This window comes from Nelusetta ayraudi, unplaced genomic scaffold (genome assembly GCF_046127955.1).
Source record: "Nelusetta ayraudi isolate G7.1 ecotype Tasmania unplaced genomic scaffold, CSIRO-AGI_Nayr_v1 ptg000009l, whole genome shotgun sequence".
Lineage (NCBI taxonomy): Eukaryota > Metazoa > Chordata > Actinopteri > Tetraodontiformes > Monacanthidae > Nelusetta > Nelusetta ayraudi.
Genome location: NW_027466059.1, coordinates 2,244,941 through 2,259,783, shown reverse-complemented (window position 1 = coordinate 2,259,783; position 14,843 = coordinate 2,244,941). Strand labels below are relative to the sequence as shown.

Genomic DNA, 14,843 nt, shown 5'->3' with positions numbered 1-14,843 from the left:
GATGTGAACGAGCGCAACAATAATTCTCCCCCGTGGGTTTGTGTTGTTGTTTCTTTCTCTCCGCGCCTTTCAAGTTTGGACCGAGCCGAATGTTTTTCCGAGACGTGCACGGACATGAAACCGACTCTCTCGAAGGTTGAAAACAAGGTAGCTCAGCTGAGCGTGAAAGGAGCAACAGAGACCAAGTGAATAAATGATAAAAAGAAGACACCTGCATGGTTTCTATGAAGTGGATATACTCTGTTTTTTATTCATATTTGGCTGTGTTGATTATGGGTGCAAGGAAAGTTTGTGGAGAGGAGACACGCTCGACAAAAAAAAAAAAAAAAAACAGTGTTGTGCAATACAGACGTGAGAAGGTGGAGCCTAGTTATTAAAATAAAGTATGTCGAGTATGCAGCTGGCACAGTTTAACACATGCTGTCAAAGCAAAGCAGCTCTTTCAAAACACACTGTCAAAGAAATGATGATCAATTGAAAAAACAACAACTATATAATTATTTTCCTCCTTTCATTGAATGCCCATTTCTAAAAATATGTAACTGTGCAAGGTCGACAATAAATTTCCTATATTGTAAAATATTTTGCCCTGCAAATGAACTCTCCTGGAATGAGACATGACCCCACTTTTTTAGCCCAGGGGCGCTGAAATACACCCTTTTTTTGTTGTTGTAAATTAACCCTTAGTGAGGTCACAAAGGGCAATATTGATACTCTTTCCAGATGTTCACTGCACCCAGTGAAAATAGCTCTCTAACCCTTCCAATCACGGGGAAGGTGCAACAAAATATCAGTCACAGCAGAGGAAAGTCATCGTACTGGACCATGGAAAATGAGCCGATCACAATTCATTTTCCAAACCAGCAGATTAAACGAGCACATTGAGTTATAATTGCTGCTGAGACTACAAACTCGTTCATCTCTCATTTAAAAAGCAAATCCAGCCGCTTACTCGCGATGAAATAGCAATCAACAAGACTTTCTGTTGTACGTTTGCACACGGCGGCCACAGCTCATTAAAATCGGCAAACATCACCATAATGACGCCGCAGTTTCCATTTTGGGCTGGAATCCGTTCAATGTTCTGCGAACAACATGTGGCAAGAACAAAAAAAAAGGTGGATTGTTGTTTGTGACCCTCAGTGTATACAAAGGGTCTGTTACAGGAGAGCAGGTTGTGCGTATCGATCTACTGCGGCTTTTACAGAGGGAGCGTCGCCTCCAGTGACATCAAAGCTCTGCATAATCTCACTGCCTTACACAGACAGACAGACAGACAGACACACACACACAGACACACACACAGACACACACAGACACACACACACACACACACACACACACACACACACACACACACACACACACACACACACACACACACACACACACACACACACACACACACTTTTTGATGTTGATGAGACACCCTGCTGCTTATCAGAGTCAGACAGGTCAACGTATGACTTGCTGTCTGACGCGTCATTAATAGCAGGTCTAAAAAACTGAGCAGACGGGGAACAAAGCCCAGGGACTTTTTCCTCTTTTTTCCCCTCCGAGCGATTTGTCGCGAGCACGTAGGAAACCTGTTGTTTGGCCACTTTCAGGGGACGTTCAAGGACCGTCATAAAGTTTACAGCCGTCTTATCCGACCACTTGTCCTACAATCCAGCGTACAGTCAACACCCTGCTGATAATAATAAAAAAAACAACCCGCGGCTGCTTCCTGGATCAAACTTCCAGCGATGGTTTAGAACGCAAGTGTCAAACTCTGGCCCTCTGGGCCATATTTGGCCCGCAGTGTAATTATATTTGGACTTGCGAGGCAATACCAAATCACTACTAGAGCTGGCCCATTGGTATTATACAGCACGTGTAGCGCCCAAACTACAAATCCCGGAGTGCTCTGCCCAATTAGCGCAGGACGTTCATTGAAGGATATGCTTGGTTTAGGAAGATTTGCCACGTTTGCGTTTGTGGGCATTTTGAGGAATAAACCCCGACTTGTTCCCGGTCTGCTGCGGTTCTGCTAACTTCCCCGACGCTGCCTGCCAAAGTGATTAAGCGCTGCCAAGTTACTGGAAGTGGCATAAAAGGGTTTGGCTGGTGTCATAACTCCCCTTTCACTTTGAGGCCGCGGTCAAGGAAGTTCTTACGACGATCATGTGACACAGAGCTCATTGGCCCAGGCGGGCGGCTTGCTGTCGTAGGGGACGGCGTTCCTGGCCGGCGGCCCCGGAGCTGAAGCCGAGGACGACGCCCCCTGCAGGGCGTCGTCACCTTCGTCCCTCTGGCCCCGATTGGCGGCCTCGGCTCCGCCCCCCCAAGCGGGAGACTCCAGGCCGGGCTGCGAGGAGAACGGCTTCTCCAGAACCTGAAGGACTCGCCGGACCTGTGGATGGAGACGGGGGAGGGACGAGAGAGTGAGAGAGAGAGAGGGAGGGAGAGAGAGAGAGAGAGAGAGGGAGAGAGAGAGAGAGAGAGAGAGACGCCTGAAAGTGAAAATCTGAAGCTGAAGAATCAAGAGGAAGTGAGCGCAACCGCTCACCTCTAGATATAAATAAAGGCAAGTTTCAGGTTGTTGTTTTTTTTTTTTAGTTTGCAAAGCATTTCCACAGCAAATGGTCGCAGCAAGTGCAATAAAATACAGCAGGGAGTTGCTGGAAAAAAAAGCCCTTCAGAGCTTCTCGAGTGTAGTCAAGCGTCGTGTTGTAATTAAAATTTCCTAATTAAGGCCTCGTCCGCTGAGGACGCTCCGGCAGACACACTTGGCACATGAAGAAACAGTCTTTTCGCCGGCGTGCCGATGAGTAGACGACGACTCTTTGCTCATTTTTGCCTGCTTTTACGTCATAATCCTTTGTCTGATTTGACTTGGCTCATCTCTGGAACTGCCGGGAACTCTGGAAGAACTCGAGAACAACAGCCTCATCCATCAGCTCTGATCAGTGCAGCAGGGACCTGCTTGATTACACTGGGACCGAGTGGCCTACAACAGCCGGGCAGCCACGGGACCTGCACGATGATCAATGGCGATGATAACGATCGGTAACAGCGGTGGGAGCAGAGGAGCCACTGAAACACGGGCGTGATGTCGTTACGGCAATCTGGGGAATTAAATTCCGGTCCGTGGGTTTTGTTTTGTTTTGTTCTTCCCTGAGTTGCGACTCACCCACAGTGGCCGTAACACCGGCAACCTTCATCAAGCCTTTTGCACGGCAGCTGAATCACCAAGTTATCCAAATCTCGCAAACCCCCCCCCCCCCGCCCCTCCCCGACAAGAAATTCCTTAATCCATCTCAGTTAGCCTAACCTGATTCGCGGAGGCGGCGAACGCTGCAACGAACCCCTGAAAGCCTCGGGAGGAGATGCGGAAGAATTACAGGAAGCGAGAATGAGCCTCACTTAAGAAATCGGCGTGGGTGTTGCAACGGAGACGGCTGGTATTTCCCCATCACAGGAAGAATCGAAGAATGACGACGAAGAGTCTAATTAGTGAGTGAGACAGCGGGTGTTGACGAGCGGCTCTGACATTAGCCAGTGCACTGGAGGCTCTCCACGGGCCAGCGACACAAGGCTAATACCACACCTTGCGCCAACAGGAAACGTGGTGACGGCCTGTTTGTGCAGGATATACACATATGAATAAGGTGCCAGGTTTGTGCAAGGTTTAACCTTGATCCTTAACACAATACAAACGGCCCTGCGGTGCAAACAGAGGGTGTGGAAAACGCCTCCACAGAGTCCGAAACCTGCGGGAGAGTCTGACCTCGGAGAAGTCTCCGCTCTCGGCGGCCTCGATGGCATTCTGGGCGATGTAGTTCCTGAGGATGAAGCGGGGGTTGGTGCCGTCCATCACCCTCACCCGCTCCTCCTGCGCCGCCAGCACGTCGCTCTGGCCCTGCAACTCCAGGGCCAGACGCTTCCTGTGGGCAGCGATAAGACAAAATCGCACAGTCAGGCCGTTACAGGAACGAGTGGACGGTAGACTCGACACCCCATTTCCTCTACACTCTCTCTCTCTCTCTCTCTCTCTCTCTCCGTCATTCCCTTTATATCATTTTGCACCACCACCCATCAGCACCCCTCCCAAATCCTGTCCCAGCCAACCCTCCACCTCTGCTCTGCCCCTTAATGTCAGCTGTCCAACATACAGCATTTTTCACTTCCAATCTCTCTTGGTTTTGTTAAATTCTGATGTATTTATGTATGTAATTCCTGAACACACACACACACACACACACACAGAGAAGAATTCTAATATATATAATTTATATATACAGATGTATATATATACACATAAATCAATATATGCAAGTATTATGCATACATACTATGTATGTCAGGCATGGCCAAACTGGATGTGGTGAAGGCAGTCATTGTCATGCCACTTAGCGTAGCACGACAGCGATAGCGTGCTTCCGGCCAATTTCCAACCAGCAAGCCCCCCCCCCCTCGTCAACAAAACTTTCGTGGCCTGTTGCAAATAAAGTATGGCCACCCCTGATGTATGTATACACACACACACACACACTTTCATTTTGTCCTCATCCCCCAAATCTCACCGGTAGCGTGTGACCCAGCGGCTCCACTCCACGGCATGTTTGGCTGTCAGCTCCTCCTGGTTGGTCTCTATCAGGTCTTTCAGTCTGCTCAGCCTGTCGAGCTGCCTCGCAATGGTTGCCCTGTCGGAGATCATCTGGAAGAGCGCCGGGTTGCTCTGAGCCATGGAGAGCAGCATGGCCAGCTCACTGTCCCAAAACAAGATGAGGACACTGTCTAATGTCTGCAGGTGAACTGCGTTATTGGGGATGACAGGCCAGGCTTTCTAAATGAATCACAACAACAAATCTTAACATTGTTATTTTTAACCTTTTTATAGACTTTTTACTGAATTTTGTAAAAAATAATGTTGTGATGCCGTATTCTTCTTCTTCTGCCGCATTGACGTAGTATTCGTACGTAGTAGTCATTTCTTGTATCAAGCAGAAAATGACTGTAAACGTACTCCTTAAACATCTGAATCTCACAAAGTGCAAAAGTTGAGCTGTCAGTACTGTCTGAGGGAAACAATTGTTTTATCATGTGCAGCCCACCGAGGATCCATGGTTGGTTTGTTGGCGGCCTTCAGCTCCTCCCAGGAGGCGCACTGCTGCAACAGGAGCTCTGCGCCTCTCTTCACTTCCTCTTCATCATCTGCACTGCCTTCCTCGGAGGGACAGGGGATCTGACTCAGGCAGCGGAAAGTGTTGGTAAAGTCGGCACCTGCAGCCAGCAAAGACACGTGGGTCACTCCAAACAAATTGGCCCTGGCACACAGTGCCATCAAGTGGTCAACAGAGGTAGTGGTTTACAATACACTGGTACAATACCCTCCCGCTGCCACTCCACCTGTGTTGTGCATGGTCTGCAGCAGCTCCGTGACCAGGATCTCGTCCTCGGGCTCCTCCTTCTTCAGCAAGCCCAGCTTCTTCCTCATGTTCTGCAGGTAGAAGCCGTTATACAGGCTCAGGTATTCCTCTATGACCTCCTCGGCCCGCTCTGGTGGCAGCTCGGGGTCCAGAGCTTCGGCCAGCTTCACCAGGTTCCACCTGCATATGGCCGGCTGTGCCTGATAGGAGTAGCGGCCCGAGTTGTCGGAGGCGTTGCAGATGAATTCTGGGTCAAATCTGTGGAGACAGAGGAGGTTTTCTTTTTTTTAAAAGGGAATCTAATAGTTAGAAAACTCAGTAACCATGTGTATGTTATGATTGTTTGCACAGTGTCTTGTCAGATTTGTCAGACACCTGACCTGTCCATGAAACCGTATGGACCATAGTCGAGCGTGAGCCCCAGGATGCTCATGTTGTCTGTGTTCAGAACTCCATGACAGAAACCGACACATTGCCACTGTGCTACGAGTCGAGCTGTCCGGACAACCAACTGCGGACAGGAAGAGGAGAGAAATAACATTGCAGAGTCACTAAAATATCCAAAATCAATCCATGTAGAGCACGGATGATTTAGTAGAGTATAACGTAACGATCTCATGGTGAGCAGCCTCTAAACTATCACCAACAGCTTAACAGACTAAGAGGATCCCAATGTTCCCGCCCTCAACCTGTAACATCAGGCTTGCGTGTTCAGGTGCCATGTGTTCTTACCTCCCTGTAGAAAGCCACGTTCCTCTCCACCCTGTCTGGGTAATTCTGCTGGATCTCGGGGTAAAACATCTCAATGACATAATCCATCATCTGGCCTCGGATCTCATCCAAGCCACAGCTTGGGCCTCGGCGCCCTGTGAACTCGTCGGGCTGCTTGAAGATCTCAAAGGATCCAAACCTGCACGGAGACACCGGCGATGAGACGAACGACTCTGACGCCGGAGGAGCTGCCGGACACAAAGGATGTGACAGCCGAAGGCCTCACCTGAGGAAGGTCGGAGCGATGCGGAGCACCACGGAGCACCTCTCGTTGCGAGGGTTCCCGTTGTACTGCACGTCGCGGACGACCCTGGTGTCTGAGGTGACGACCGAGCCCGCCCTGGTAGTGGGGATACCCAGGAAGTGCATGACCTCGCTGCACAGGAACTCTCGGATGCTGGAGCGCAGGACCTTCCTGCCGTCAGCTTGTCTACGAAGAACACAACACATAATTTTTTTTTTATATACGTGTGTGTGCGAGTGTGTGTTTTCCTTGTAACGTTCCAGATGTAAATAATCAATCTGCAGTAAACAATGGCTATACAAGCGGCACCATCTCTGTCAAATTTTAAGTGGTTTAAATCAAATCAGCGTGACTCATGCAACCACACACAAACAGGATTATAGCCTTGTGACAAGGAAGATATTTTAAATCATGTTATACATAAAACATAGCATATTCACTTCTTGTATGGAATAATCTACGATTTTATTTTTGTTTAAATAAAAAAAACAAAACAATGAAAATTCTGTTAGTAGACAGCGAAATTACGCATTTGTTTTCATTATTTTGCGCAATATGTTCAACAGTTACCACATAACATGTCAAACTGAAAACATGACATTTAACATCAGAATTACAACATTTTCGCTGACGTGTAACAGACTTTTAAACTTGCAAAATAAATTTTTTAATGGCTGAGATTTGAAATAGTATGAATCATCTCATGTTGGTTATGAAACTGTTTGTAACACAATTGACCTAAACCTCTGCAAAGTAATAAAAACATCCACCTACTGAAGTAAATACTCATTTATTCTCCGCTCCTGCTAATAATTATAACATAGACGAAACAACGTGTTGTACCTGGAATAAGGAGTGAGTCCCGCTCCTTTCACCTGAATCTCCCAGCGGCCGCTCGGGTTCTCCCGGAGAAGTTCGGCATCTTGTCCCGGTGGCACCTTCACCTCTCCCAGGTAACAGGCCGCTCCGTCGCCCAGCTGCCCGGCGAACTGTCCGAACTGGTGGCCGCAGTAGCAGTGAGCTGCGGGCTCGGATCCCGGCATGATTAGAGAGCCGCTGAGGTACTGCGGCCCCAGCGGGTCGTCCATGACCTCCTCGCCCTCCAGCCCCAGCAGCGCCAGGGCTTGGCGGGACACAGCCACGAACCTCGGCTTGGTGAGCGGCTGCGTCTTCACCCGGGAGAAACACGCTCCTTTCACCTGACGCACCCCGGACTCCTGGGAGGGATCCAGGGGAAGTTTCTTGAGAACGACGTTGTCGAAGTCGAGCCGCTCCAAAGAGGAACGACTCATCGCCGGACCCATGTCGTCCATGCCGATCGAGCCAAGGAGTCTGACGACGGAGACGCCGGGGAAGAAACTGCGTGACTGTCCCAACCTTGGTCCTAGATAAGCCATCCAATCGGAGCCATCGGTCACTCGACGTACACTGGCGCAGTTAAAATGTTGGAGCCAGTCATGCTTTCATAATCCCGCTAGCTACACCGGATGTTTGCGATTAATGGTGTGGCATTGTTATTGGTCCGGCTGGAAACTGGTGACAGGACATGACAATCGATTTAATTAAGAATAATATTGAGACTGTCATATTGTTCATTAGTTATCATTATAAACATAAAGATGTAAGGGAAAACGTTAATAAACATTTATAAAGTGTTTTTAAATTCGTAGAATTGTTTTTGCATTGTCATAGAATGACGCAATCAGCCCAAAAACAATGGTTACATAGAAATTATGAATCATGCTCGATGTTAATTACTTCCTGCTATTCTTTTCTTTTCTGTTCATTCCTCAGTAAAAGTGTACATTGTAAAATACTTCTGTTAAACCTATAGTGAATGTCCAGTATTTACTTAATTTGCAGAACACGTTTAATAGTTCTTTTAGTAACAATGACCAGTGTTGGATTTTACAGCAAGTACAGGCATTCATACAATGTCTCTGGGCAATCATCGAACAGCCTTTGGAAACAGGGTGTGGAAGGATGGACATGACTGAAAAGGAGACCAAGAGGCATGATAACATCTTTCTTTCACCTGAAAAATGCCATCTGTTCAAATAAATAAGAATCAAATTATTTAGATCATATTTGGAAGACACATACACTCATTTGGTGTCATTTGATAACATTTGTTATCTGTATTATCATTGTGTGTTTTTTTATTTTTTTATTTTACAAGTGAGACACTACTTCATTGTAATATTGCACTTGTGCCGTCGGAGTAGCTCAGAAATAATCAAAAACAGATAAAAAAAATTTTAAATCAGGAAATCTCGTATTATAAACCTGTTTAGCATAAAGTCTTGACAATCCAAAATGCCAATTTTTGAATTAAATTTTAAATTTTATTAAAATGTCCCAAACAGAATAACCTTTCAGTGATTCAGTGATAAGTTATATTGTGAGAATGCAGCAGGGGAGGCAGTTTCATGTGCAAAGGCAGCAGCAATAATCCTGTAAGGCTTTACCTCCGGGGAAAGGTTTCTTCATTGAAATTTTATCACAATTTCATTGTATTCAGATTCACCAAACAAATGGCGCAGTTGTTAAATCATTTCTTGGAGGGACAGAGACAAATTCATCAAGACCCAATTTCACCATACACTTCACACGATGATGCACATACAACAGTACAAACAGCTGGTGTGCCTACTGAAAGATGTTCTCATGCAAAATATTCTCAGCAATTAACTTTATGTACACAATGCATATATTCCGTCAAGTATAAACCCTTAGAGGTGAAAGATATTCAAGATTATTGGTAAGAGTGCCTCACAGTGGAGGTACAATCAAACATAGAGATTAAAGGAGAGATGCTCATCCTGAGACACATTTCAGCCTGCCATGTATCATGTCTGATCCCTGTGGAAGTGAGTGGCCGTCAAACCAAGGGGCCAAAACCTAAACTTTGATAGCCTTTATTTCTGGTGAGAGCTTGTTGGTTTTTTTAAACCATACAATTGAAGAAAGTACAAAAAGAGACTTGCATTCACTTTTGTTTGCCTGCAGTGTAAGACATATGTATAACACACCATGCTCCACCCCCATTCATCTCACCATTAGCCCTTTCTGCTGCAACATGAGGCACTTGTCTTGTGACATGGGCAGGAGCGCTGGCACAAACAAGAAATCACTTTGTTTTACGAGGAATTTCAGGTAGCAGAGAGAGAAGACGGCTCACGATGGCGTCGTTAAGTCCAAAACATTTGTTCACATTCACACACAGCAAGGACAAGGTTTTGTTTATTATTGTTAAGAACTGATGCTTTACTCTATTTTTCTTTTCATCGCACAGGCTGCATATACAGTAGATGACTCTACCAGTTTCTTATAAAGTGCTGGAATTAAAATGGGAATCCTACCAAAAAAACGTTGGCTGGCACGAGTACAGAGGGCATTGTGAGAGAGCTTCCGAAAAAAAAAAGAGTTCCTCTCAGAAATGTCTCAGTCATCAAGTGGGCAAGCGACTGAAGATGCTTCCGAAAAAAAAAAAATGCTTGTTAAATAAAAAACTTCGCTAAAACGAGGGTGTGGGGGAAGATGTAAACCTAAATCTATACGTGTGGAATTACTGGAATTTTGTAAACGTCAGAAAATGCAGGATTTTGCACAAAAATATGAAAGTACCGTTGAGGTTTCTTTGGCAGCGCTGCCCTGCTCCGTCTACAGGGACATCACAAACGACTCCCGAGGTCCTCGCTAGTCATGGTATGAGCTGGTGGAACCTTTCATCCAGTGATTGCTCCATTTTCTTGCGTTCTTTCTTTTTTAAGGCCATCGGTGATTGATGCATTGTTTGGAGAGATCAACTGTTGTGTCATTATTGGCTTAGACAGGACCAGTAGACCGGGTGGGCGGGGCTCAAGAGGTGGGTGGTCGCAGTGTAGTCAGTAAAGACTGGACTGTGGGCAGAGACAGCAAGGCTCTGCCTAAACTCCCTCCGGCCCGGTAGCAGGTGTATCCCAGCATCCCCGCCATCACGCCCTTCATGACGGTGCGAAACATCCAGCTCAGACGCGAAGGGGGCGCGACACTGCGCAGACAGACAGACAGACAGGCAGACAGACAGAATGACAAGCTGTTTGACAGCCACAAGGCTGCTATGTTGCTGTATATCACTTGTGTTGACATAAGTCCAATGTACCTCATGATTTCACTGATGTTGAGCTGCTTCTCCCAGTTTTTCTCGATGCCAGGCACATGGCCCATGCCGACAACTCCCACCACCACAGCAGGCACTTCTGCAGAGGGGAGACGGGTTGCATAAACATCAACTACAGAGCGTCTGCATATTCGTCATTAGCACTGACGCAAATATACTGCTTACTAATTAGGAGCTATAAGCAATATGTATTGCTGTAATAACTATCTTCTGAATTATTAAAAATAACTATTTTTTTATTAGTCAAAACAATGTTCAAAAAAATAAAAATCTTAAAATTGATTTTGAAAGTTTTGCACTTTATTCACTCATCGTTGTTCAAGATGATAGAAAAACCTTTTATTTTGAAAGTGATGTTTGGTGAAAGACAGTTAAGGTTCACTTAATCAACAGTGGGATTCATTTGTGTTTGGTTCTTAAGTTTCCACTTTATTCCCAAATAATGGAAGTTCATCTTTGTTTATAAAGAACCTGTTCATTTTCAAATGGAGTTTGCTGAAAGTGTGGTTCTCACGTCATTAATCCCAAGGGATTCATCTGTGTTTGGTCAAGAAGACTGTAAATGATGTTACTTTACTAAACCCAAGGAGGATTTACAGTGTCTTTCAGTCGCACTTCATTCCCAATAAGGTAATTTGCTTGCTATTTGCTTGCTACTAAGAAAAATAAAGGTAAAATCTATCAAATTATTTATTCCATTGTCTTTTGTATTTTTACCAAAAAAATTGAAAGGGCTGTTGTGACTAAAAGTGTGATAGTTACTCTCAGCGTTTGAAGGGGCTTCCACGCAGCGTGTTGCCTGGCGAAGCGTGTGCGTCAGGTAGATGTCTCTCTCAGCCACAATGGTCTGGTGGAGGGCAGGAAACTCGCCAATCATCTCAGACATGGTCTGCTCCAGCAGGTCCTTCTGTTTGCACTTCTCTACGTCCTCCTTACTGCATGGTCACACAGTGAAATTCAGTTAGAGGGTCAGGGCATAAGCATTTTGTGCTTTTGACAGGTGGATGTAGCCTTTGCTAAAGCAAGATGACCATACTTTGAAAATATATGGAACCAGGTTAAGGCAGCTTTTTATATCCCAAGACATCCAATCATCAGGCTTATATTTTTGGATAGCACTAATACTACAGCATCTCCTTCAACTTAATGGCGTTATGTTGTGGTCGAACTAACATCCCAATATAGATTCAAACACTACAATCTGGCTGACAGGCATTCAAACAAAGTATAAACCACCTCAGCAGGACACATAAAGAGAGCTTTAAAAAAAAGGGGGGGGGGGAAGGAAATTATGTGGTCAGTTTCCTTGGTGATAAATGTTTAGAATGATATTACAGCATGAACCAGAACCAAGTACCTGATAGGGTCTGACAGGAAGCACAGCCCCCAAGCGAGGCGAGCTTTTTGCCACAGGCTGAGAGCAGCGATGGCCCTCTTAAACGTCACAGGAATCGGTCTGTCGCCCAGGTGGAATTTACAGAACGGCACCCGTCCAGCCTGGGTGAAATGAACAAGTCAAGAATAAAACAAAAAGAGGAAAGAAAACAAGCATCCACCTGTTTCACTTGGTGTGTGGTGTGTGTTTTTACCTCTTTGAAAGCCTCCCTGAACTCGCCACCTGGGGCCATGCCAAGCTGCTCCGTGATGTGAGCAGAAACTTTAAGCAGTAGGATCTGCATCAGACCAGACATCAGTCCATTCTGGAAAACACACACAGGGCTCCAGCTTTAATCCGAGATGTGTACGTGGGAAAAAGACCTCAATACAAAGTATTTCTCCATTCCCAAAGTTTCTTCTGAGCATTTTAAATTCAAAAACCTGCATCGCTTCTTCTTCTGCAATTCAACCCAATCACTCATTTGCATCGCTGGGAGAACTTTCACCTGTTTGATGGCCTGCTGAACCTTCTCGAGGTTGATGTCTTTCGCCTCCTTGAGCAGCGTGTTCTCGTCCATCCTCAACATGGACACCCTATACTGGCACAGCTCCACGACAACCACGTCTGGCTGCACTGCCCGGATCGTCTGTGTGAAGAGGAGACGAAGGGAAGTTTTTTTGAGTTACATGGAAGAAGGGGAAAAAAAACGAGAGCGCAAACAACAGTGATTGAGAGAGAGACAGAGTGAGAGACAAGGGAAAGTAAACAGAGAGGAAGCTGAGACCAAAAAAAAAAAAATCAATGAGTGAGGGAGAATTACACTCGGCTAACCTCATCTGTGCTGCAGGCTGCTACTCTACAGCACTCGTCCACTTCCACTAAATGACACCATTTATTTTCTAAGAACTCGGGGCGCAACTCTCCAAAGGGTGTAATTGGTAAAAAGAACACAGTACAACACCACCCTCTTGTGAGCCAGCTCACCGTAGTCACATCCTTTTTGCTGCTGTCGCTGAAGTGAGCCGTTCCCACCAGGTACAGGAGGCTGCCGTCGGGGGCAGTGAGACGCGTCACCGTTTCCGGCAGCTCCGGGAACGACTGCCGACGCTGGGCTCGCAGCTGCCACAGCATCTCCATCGCTTCACTGTCCGCTGGAAAAGTGACAAGATGACTGAGGTCACAACAGCCAAATATCATCAGATGATAAGATGCCATCCACCATGGAGGAGGAGGGCAACTGGAACCAAAATCAGCCACAATAAATGTAATTCTAGTGTGAAGGACTTTTACGTAATTACACATTACAGATGTCTCTCAATGCACCTACTTTGATTGACTTTATATTGTATCATAAAATCCTATTTATAGAGTTAAAAGCAAAAATTGTAACTCTTGCAGTTGTCTAATGAACCCTAATAACCTGTTATTCTGGCGTCCAACATAAAAAGTGTTGCTTATGTATGTTGTGAGATGCAAACAAGTTGCTTTTCTAAAATCATTAAAATAAAATAAAAAATATTCATACTGTAGTGTAGAAAGAACTATGATAAGCCGTCACATTTAAACTCTGCTCAGCCACACACAAAAAAATGTTTCACGTTGCACACGTCCACACTGCTGTTACTCAAAAAGATGCAATGCACAGATGACTCAATCATTATTCTGAGAAAATGTTGAGCAAACTGTGCGTCGGTGTTTATTTACCCAGCCCAGGAGGTATGCAAGGGTGCTCCTCCTCTGAAGGTTCCTGTGATGGGCCCAGCGACTCGTCCTGTCAAAACGACAATAACAGAAAACAATGGACGTGGTTGCATCACCTTGAGATTAACAGCTTAGTCTTGCCCAAGTCCAGCTAGTATGAGAGAGGTGGGCTGATCACATAATTGGGCAACGTCCTAGGGAAATCAAAACTTCAGACATGGCATAAACAACAACAACAACATGGCAGAGTAAGTCCAAAACAGTCCGACAACCCAGTGAGCCTCCACACCAAGAACAGAACATCTGTCAAAACAAAAACATTCCCCTCCTTGCACAAACATACGAGGTGTGTGTGGCGAACCAACCTCTGAGTTGCTGTCTTGATCCATGACTGAAGAAGCGCTGTGTGGAGGGGGCGACAGAGGTAAGACACCGGTTACTGTTGATCGCTGTCGGCGAACACAACGACGCTGACTGGAGGTGACCCACTCCACGGGCACGTTCGTTTAAGAGCAACCAAAAGTTAAGTCGACGAACAAACTAAGCCGAACGTTCCTGAAATGAATAAAATGAAAGCGTCGTCCAAGACCGAGCTGAGAGTATAAAGTGCTGTGTGGTCTAAAGTGATTTCCGCGGCCAAATAATCACAGCTGTGTGCTGTTGAGGGGGGCTAGGCTAGGCTAACAGCACTTCCAGGTGAGGCAGTGTAGACACAAGCCAGCACTGACGACTCGCTGGTGGGGCTAGCTGCTGAATAATGATCACAGCTAACTCAAGCTAATTGTAGCTAGCTACTCCCCACCGGTTGACATTTTGTCGAATGACATCGTCCGTTATAAATGTTCTGACAGCAAATGCCGCCGCGTTAATCTTCAACGTTTGGGTTTACACGGACGACAGCTGTTAGGAAAGGGAACAACTCACCGAGCCCGTACTAGTCAGTGTGCTCGTCGCCAGCACGGCGGTGTGTGGTGTAGTGCTTGGCTGAAGGCTGAAACTGACAGCCGCGGTGCACTCTGGTACATGAAGTCAACAATCGCTTGAAGGCGGAAATTTGGTGGAAATTGTATGTATGTATGTATGTATGTATGTATGTATGTATGTACCTACTACCTGTCAAAGGTTCTATGAATGTAATGCCTTATCTTTCATTCTCATGACTATTGACATTGCAGT

The 14,843-nt window shown here is 46.0% G+C and overlaps 2 protein-coding genes across 3 annotated transcripts; both read right to left on the bottom strand.

The window, feature by feature from the left end:
* Positions 1-673: 673 nt before the first annotated feature.
* selenoo1 (selenoprotein O1) lies at positions 674-7,920 on the bottom strand. Its single transcript, XM_076019391.1, has 9 exons — positions 7,270-7,920; positions 6,409-6,612; positions 6,144-6,321; positions 5,792-5,922; positions 5,392-5,669; positions 5,097-5,265; positions 4,566-4,751; positions 3,770-3,926; positions 674-2,392 (listed from the first exon to the last, which is right to left on the bottom strand). The coding sequence occupies exons 1-9, from the start codon at positions 7,821-7,823 to the stop codon at positions 2,153-2,155; spliced, it is 2,097 nt and encodes a 698-aa protein (XP_075875506.1). The 5' UTR covers positions 7,824-7,920; the 3' UTR covers positions 674-2,152.
* Positions 7,921-8,902: 982 nt separating this feature from the next.
* On the bottom strand, positions 8,903-14,665 carry trabd (TraB domain containing). 2 transcript variants are annotated; one of them, XM_076019394.1, is made up of 10 exons: positions 14,592-14,665; positions 14,033-14,069; positions 13,671-13,737; positions 12,951-13,117; positions 12,472-12,612; positions 12,178-12,288; positions 11,946-12,085; positions 11,351-11,523; positions 10,571-10,667; positions 8,903-10,459 (listed from the first exon to the last, which is right to left on the bottom strand). In XM_076019394.1, the coding sequence occupies exons 2-10, from the start codon at positions 14,054-14,056 to the stop codon at positions 10,288-10,290; spliced, it is 1,092 nt and encodes a 363-aa protein (XP_075875509.1). In that variant the 5' UTR covers positions 14,057-14,069; positions 14,592-14,665; the 3' UTR covers positions 8,903-10,287. The 2 variants fall into 2 exon arrangements, with proteins under 2 accessions (XP_075875509.1, XP_075875508.1); XM_076019393.1 differs by lacking the exon at positions 14,592-14,665 and having other exon boundaries at positions 14,033-14,580.
* Positions 14,666-14,843: the final 178 nt, after the last annotated feature.

What these genes read in the sequence shown, in the direction of transcription:
- trabd (XM_076019394.1), bottom strand. Translation starts at nt 14,056, where the DNA reads ATGGATCAAGACAGCAACTCAGAG. An exon ending in ATCAAGACAGCAACTCAGAG is followed by an intron (nt 13,738 to 14,032) that starts GTTGGTTCGCCA and finishes TCGTTTTGACAG; the next exon opens with GACGAGTCGCTGGGCCCATC. An exon ending in TTCAGCAGGCCATCAAACAG is followed by an intron (nt 12,289 to 12,471) that starts GTGAAAGTTCTC and finishes TGTGTTTTCCAG; the next exon opens with AATGGACTGATGTCTGGTCT.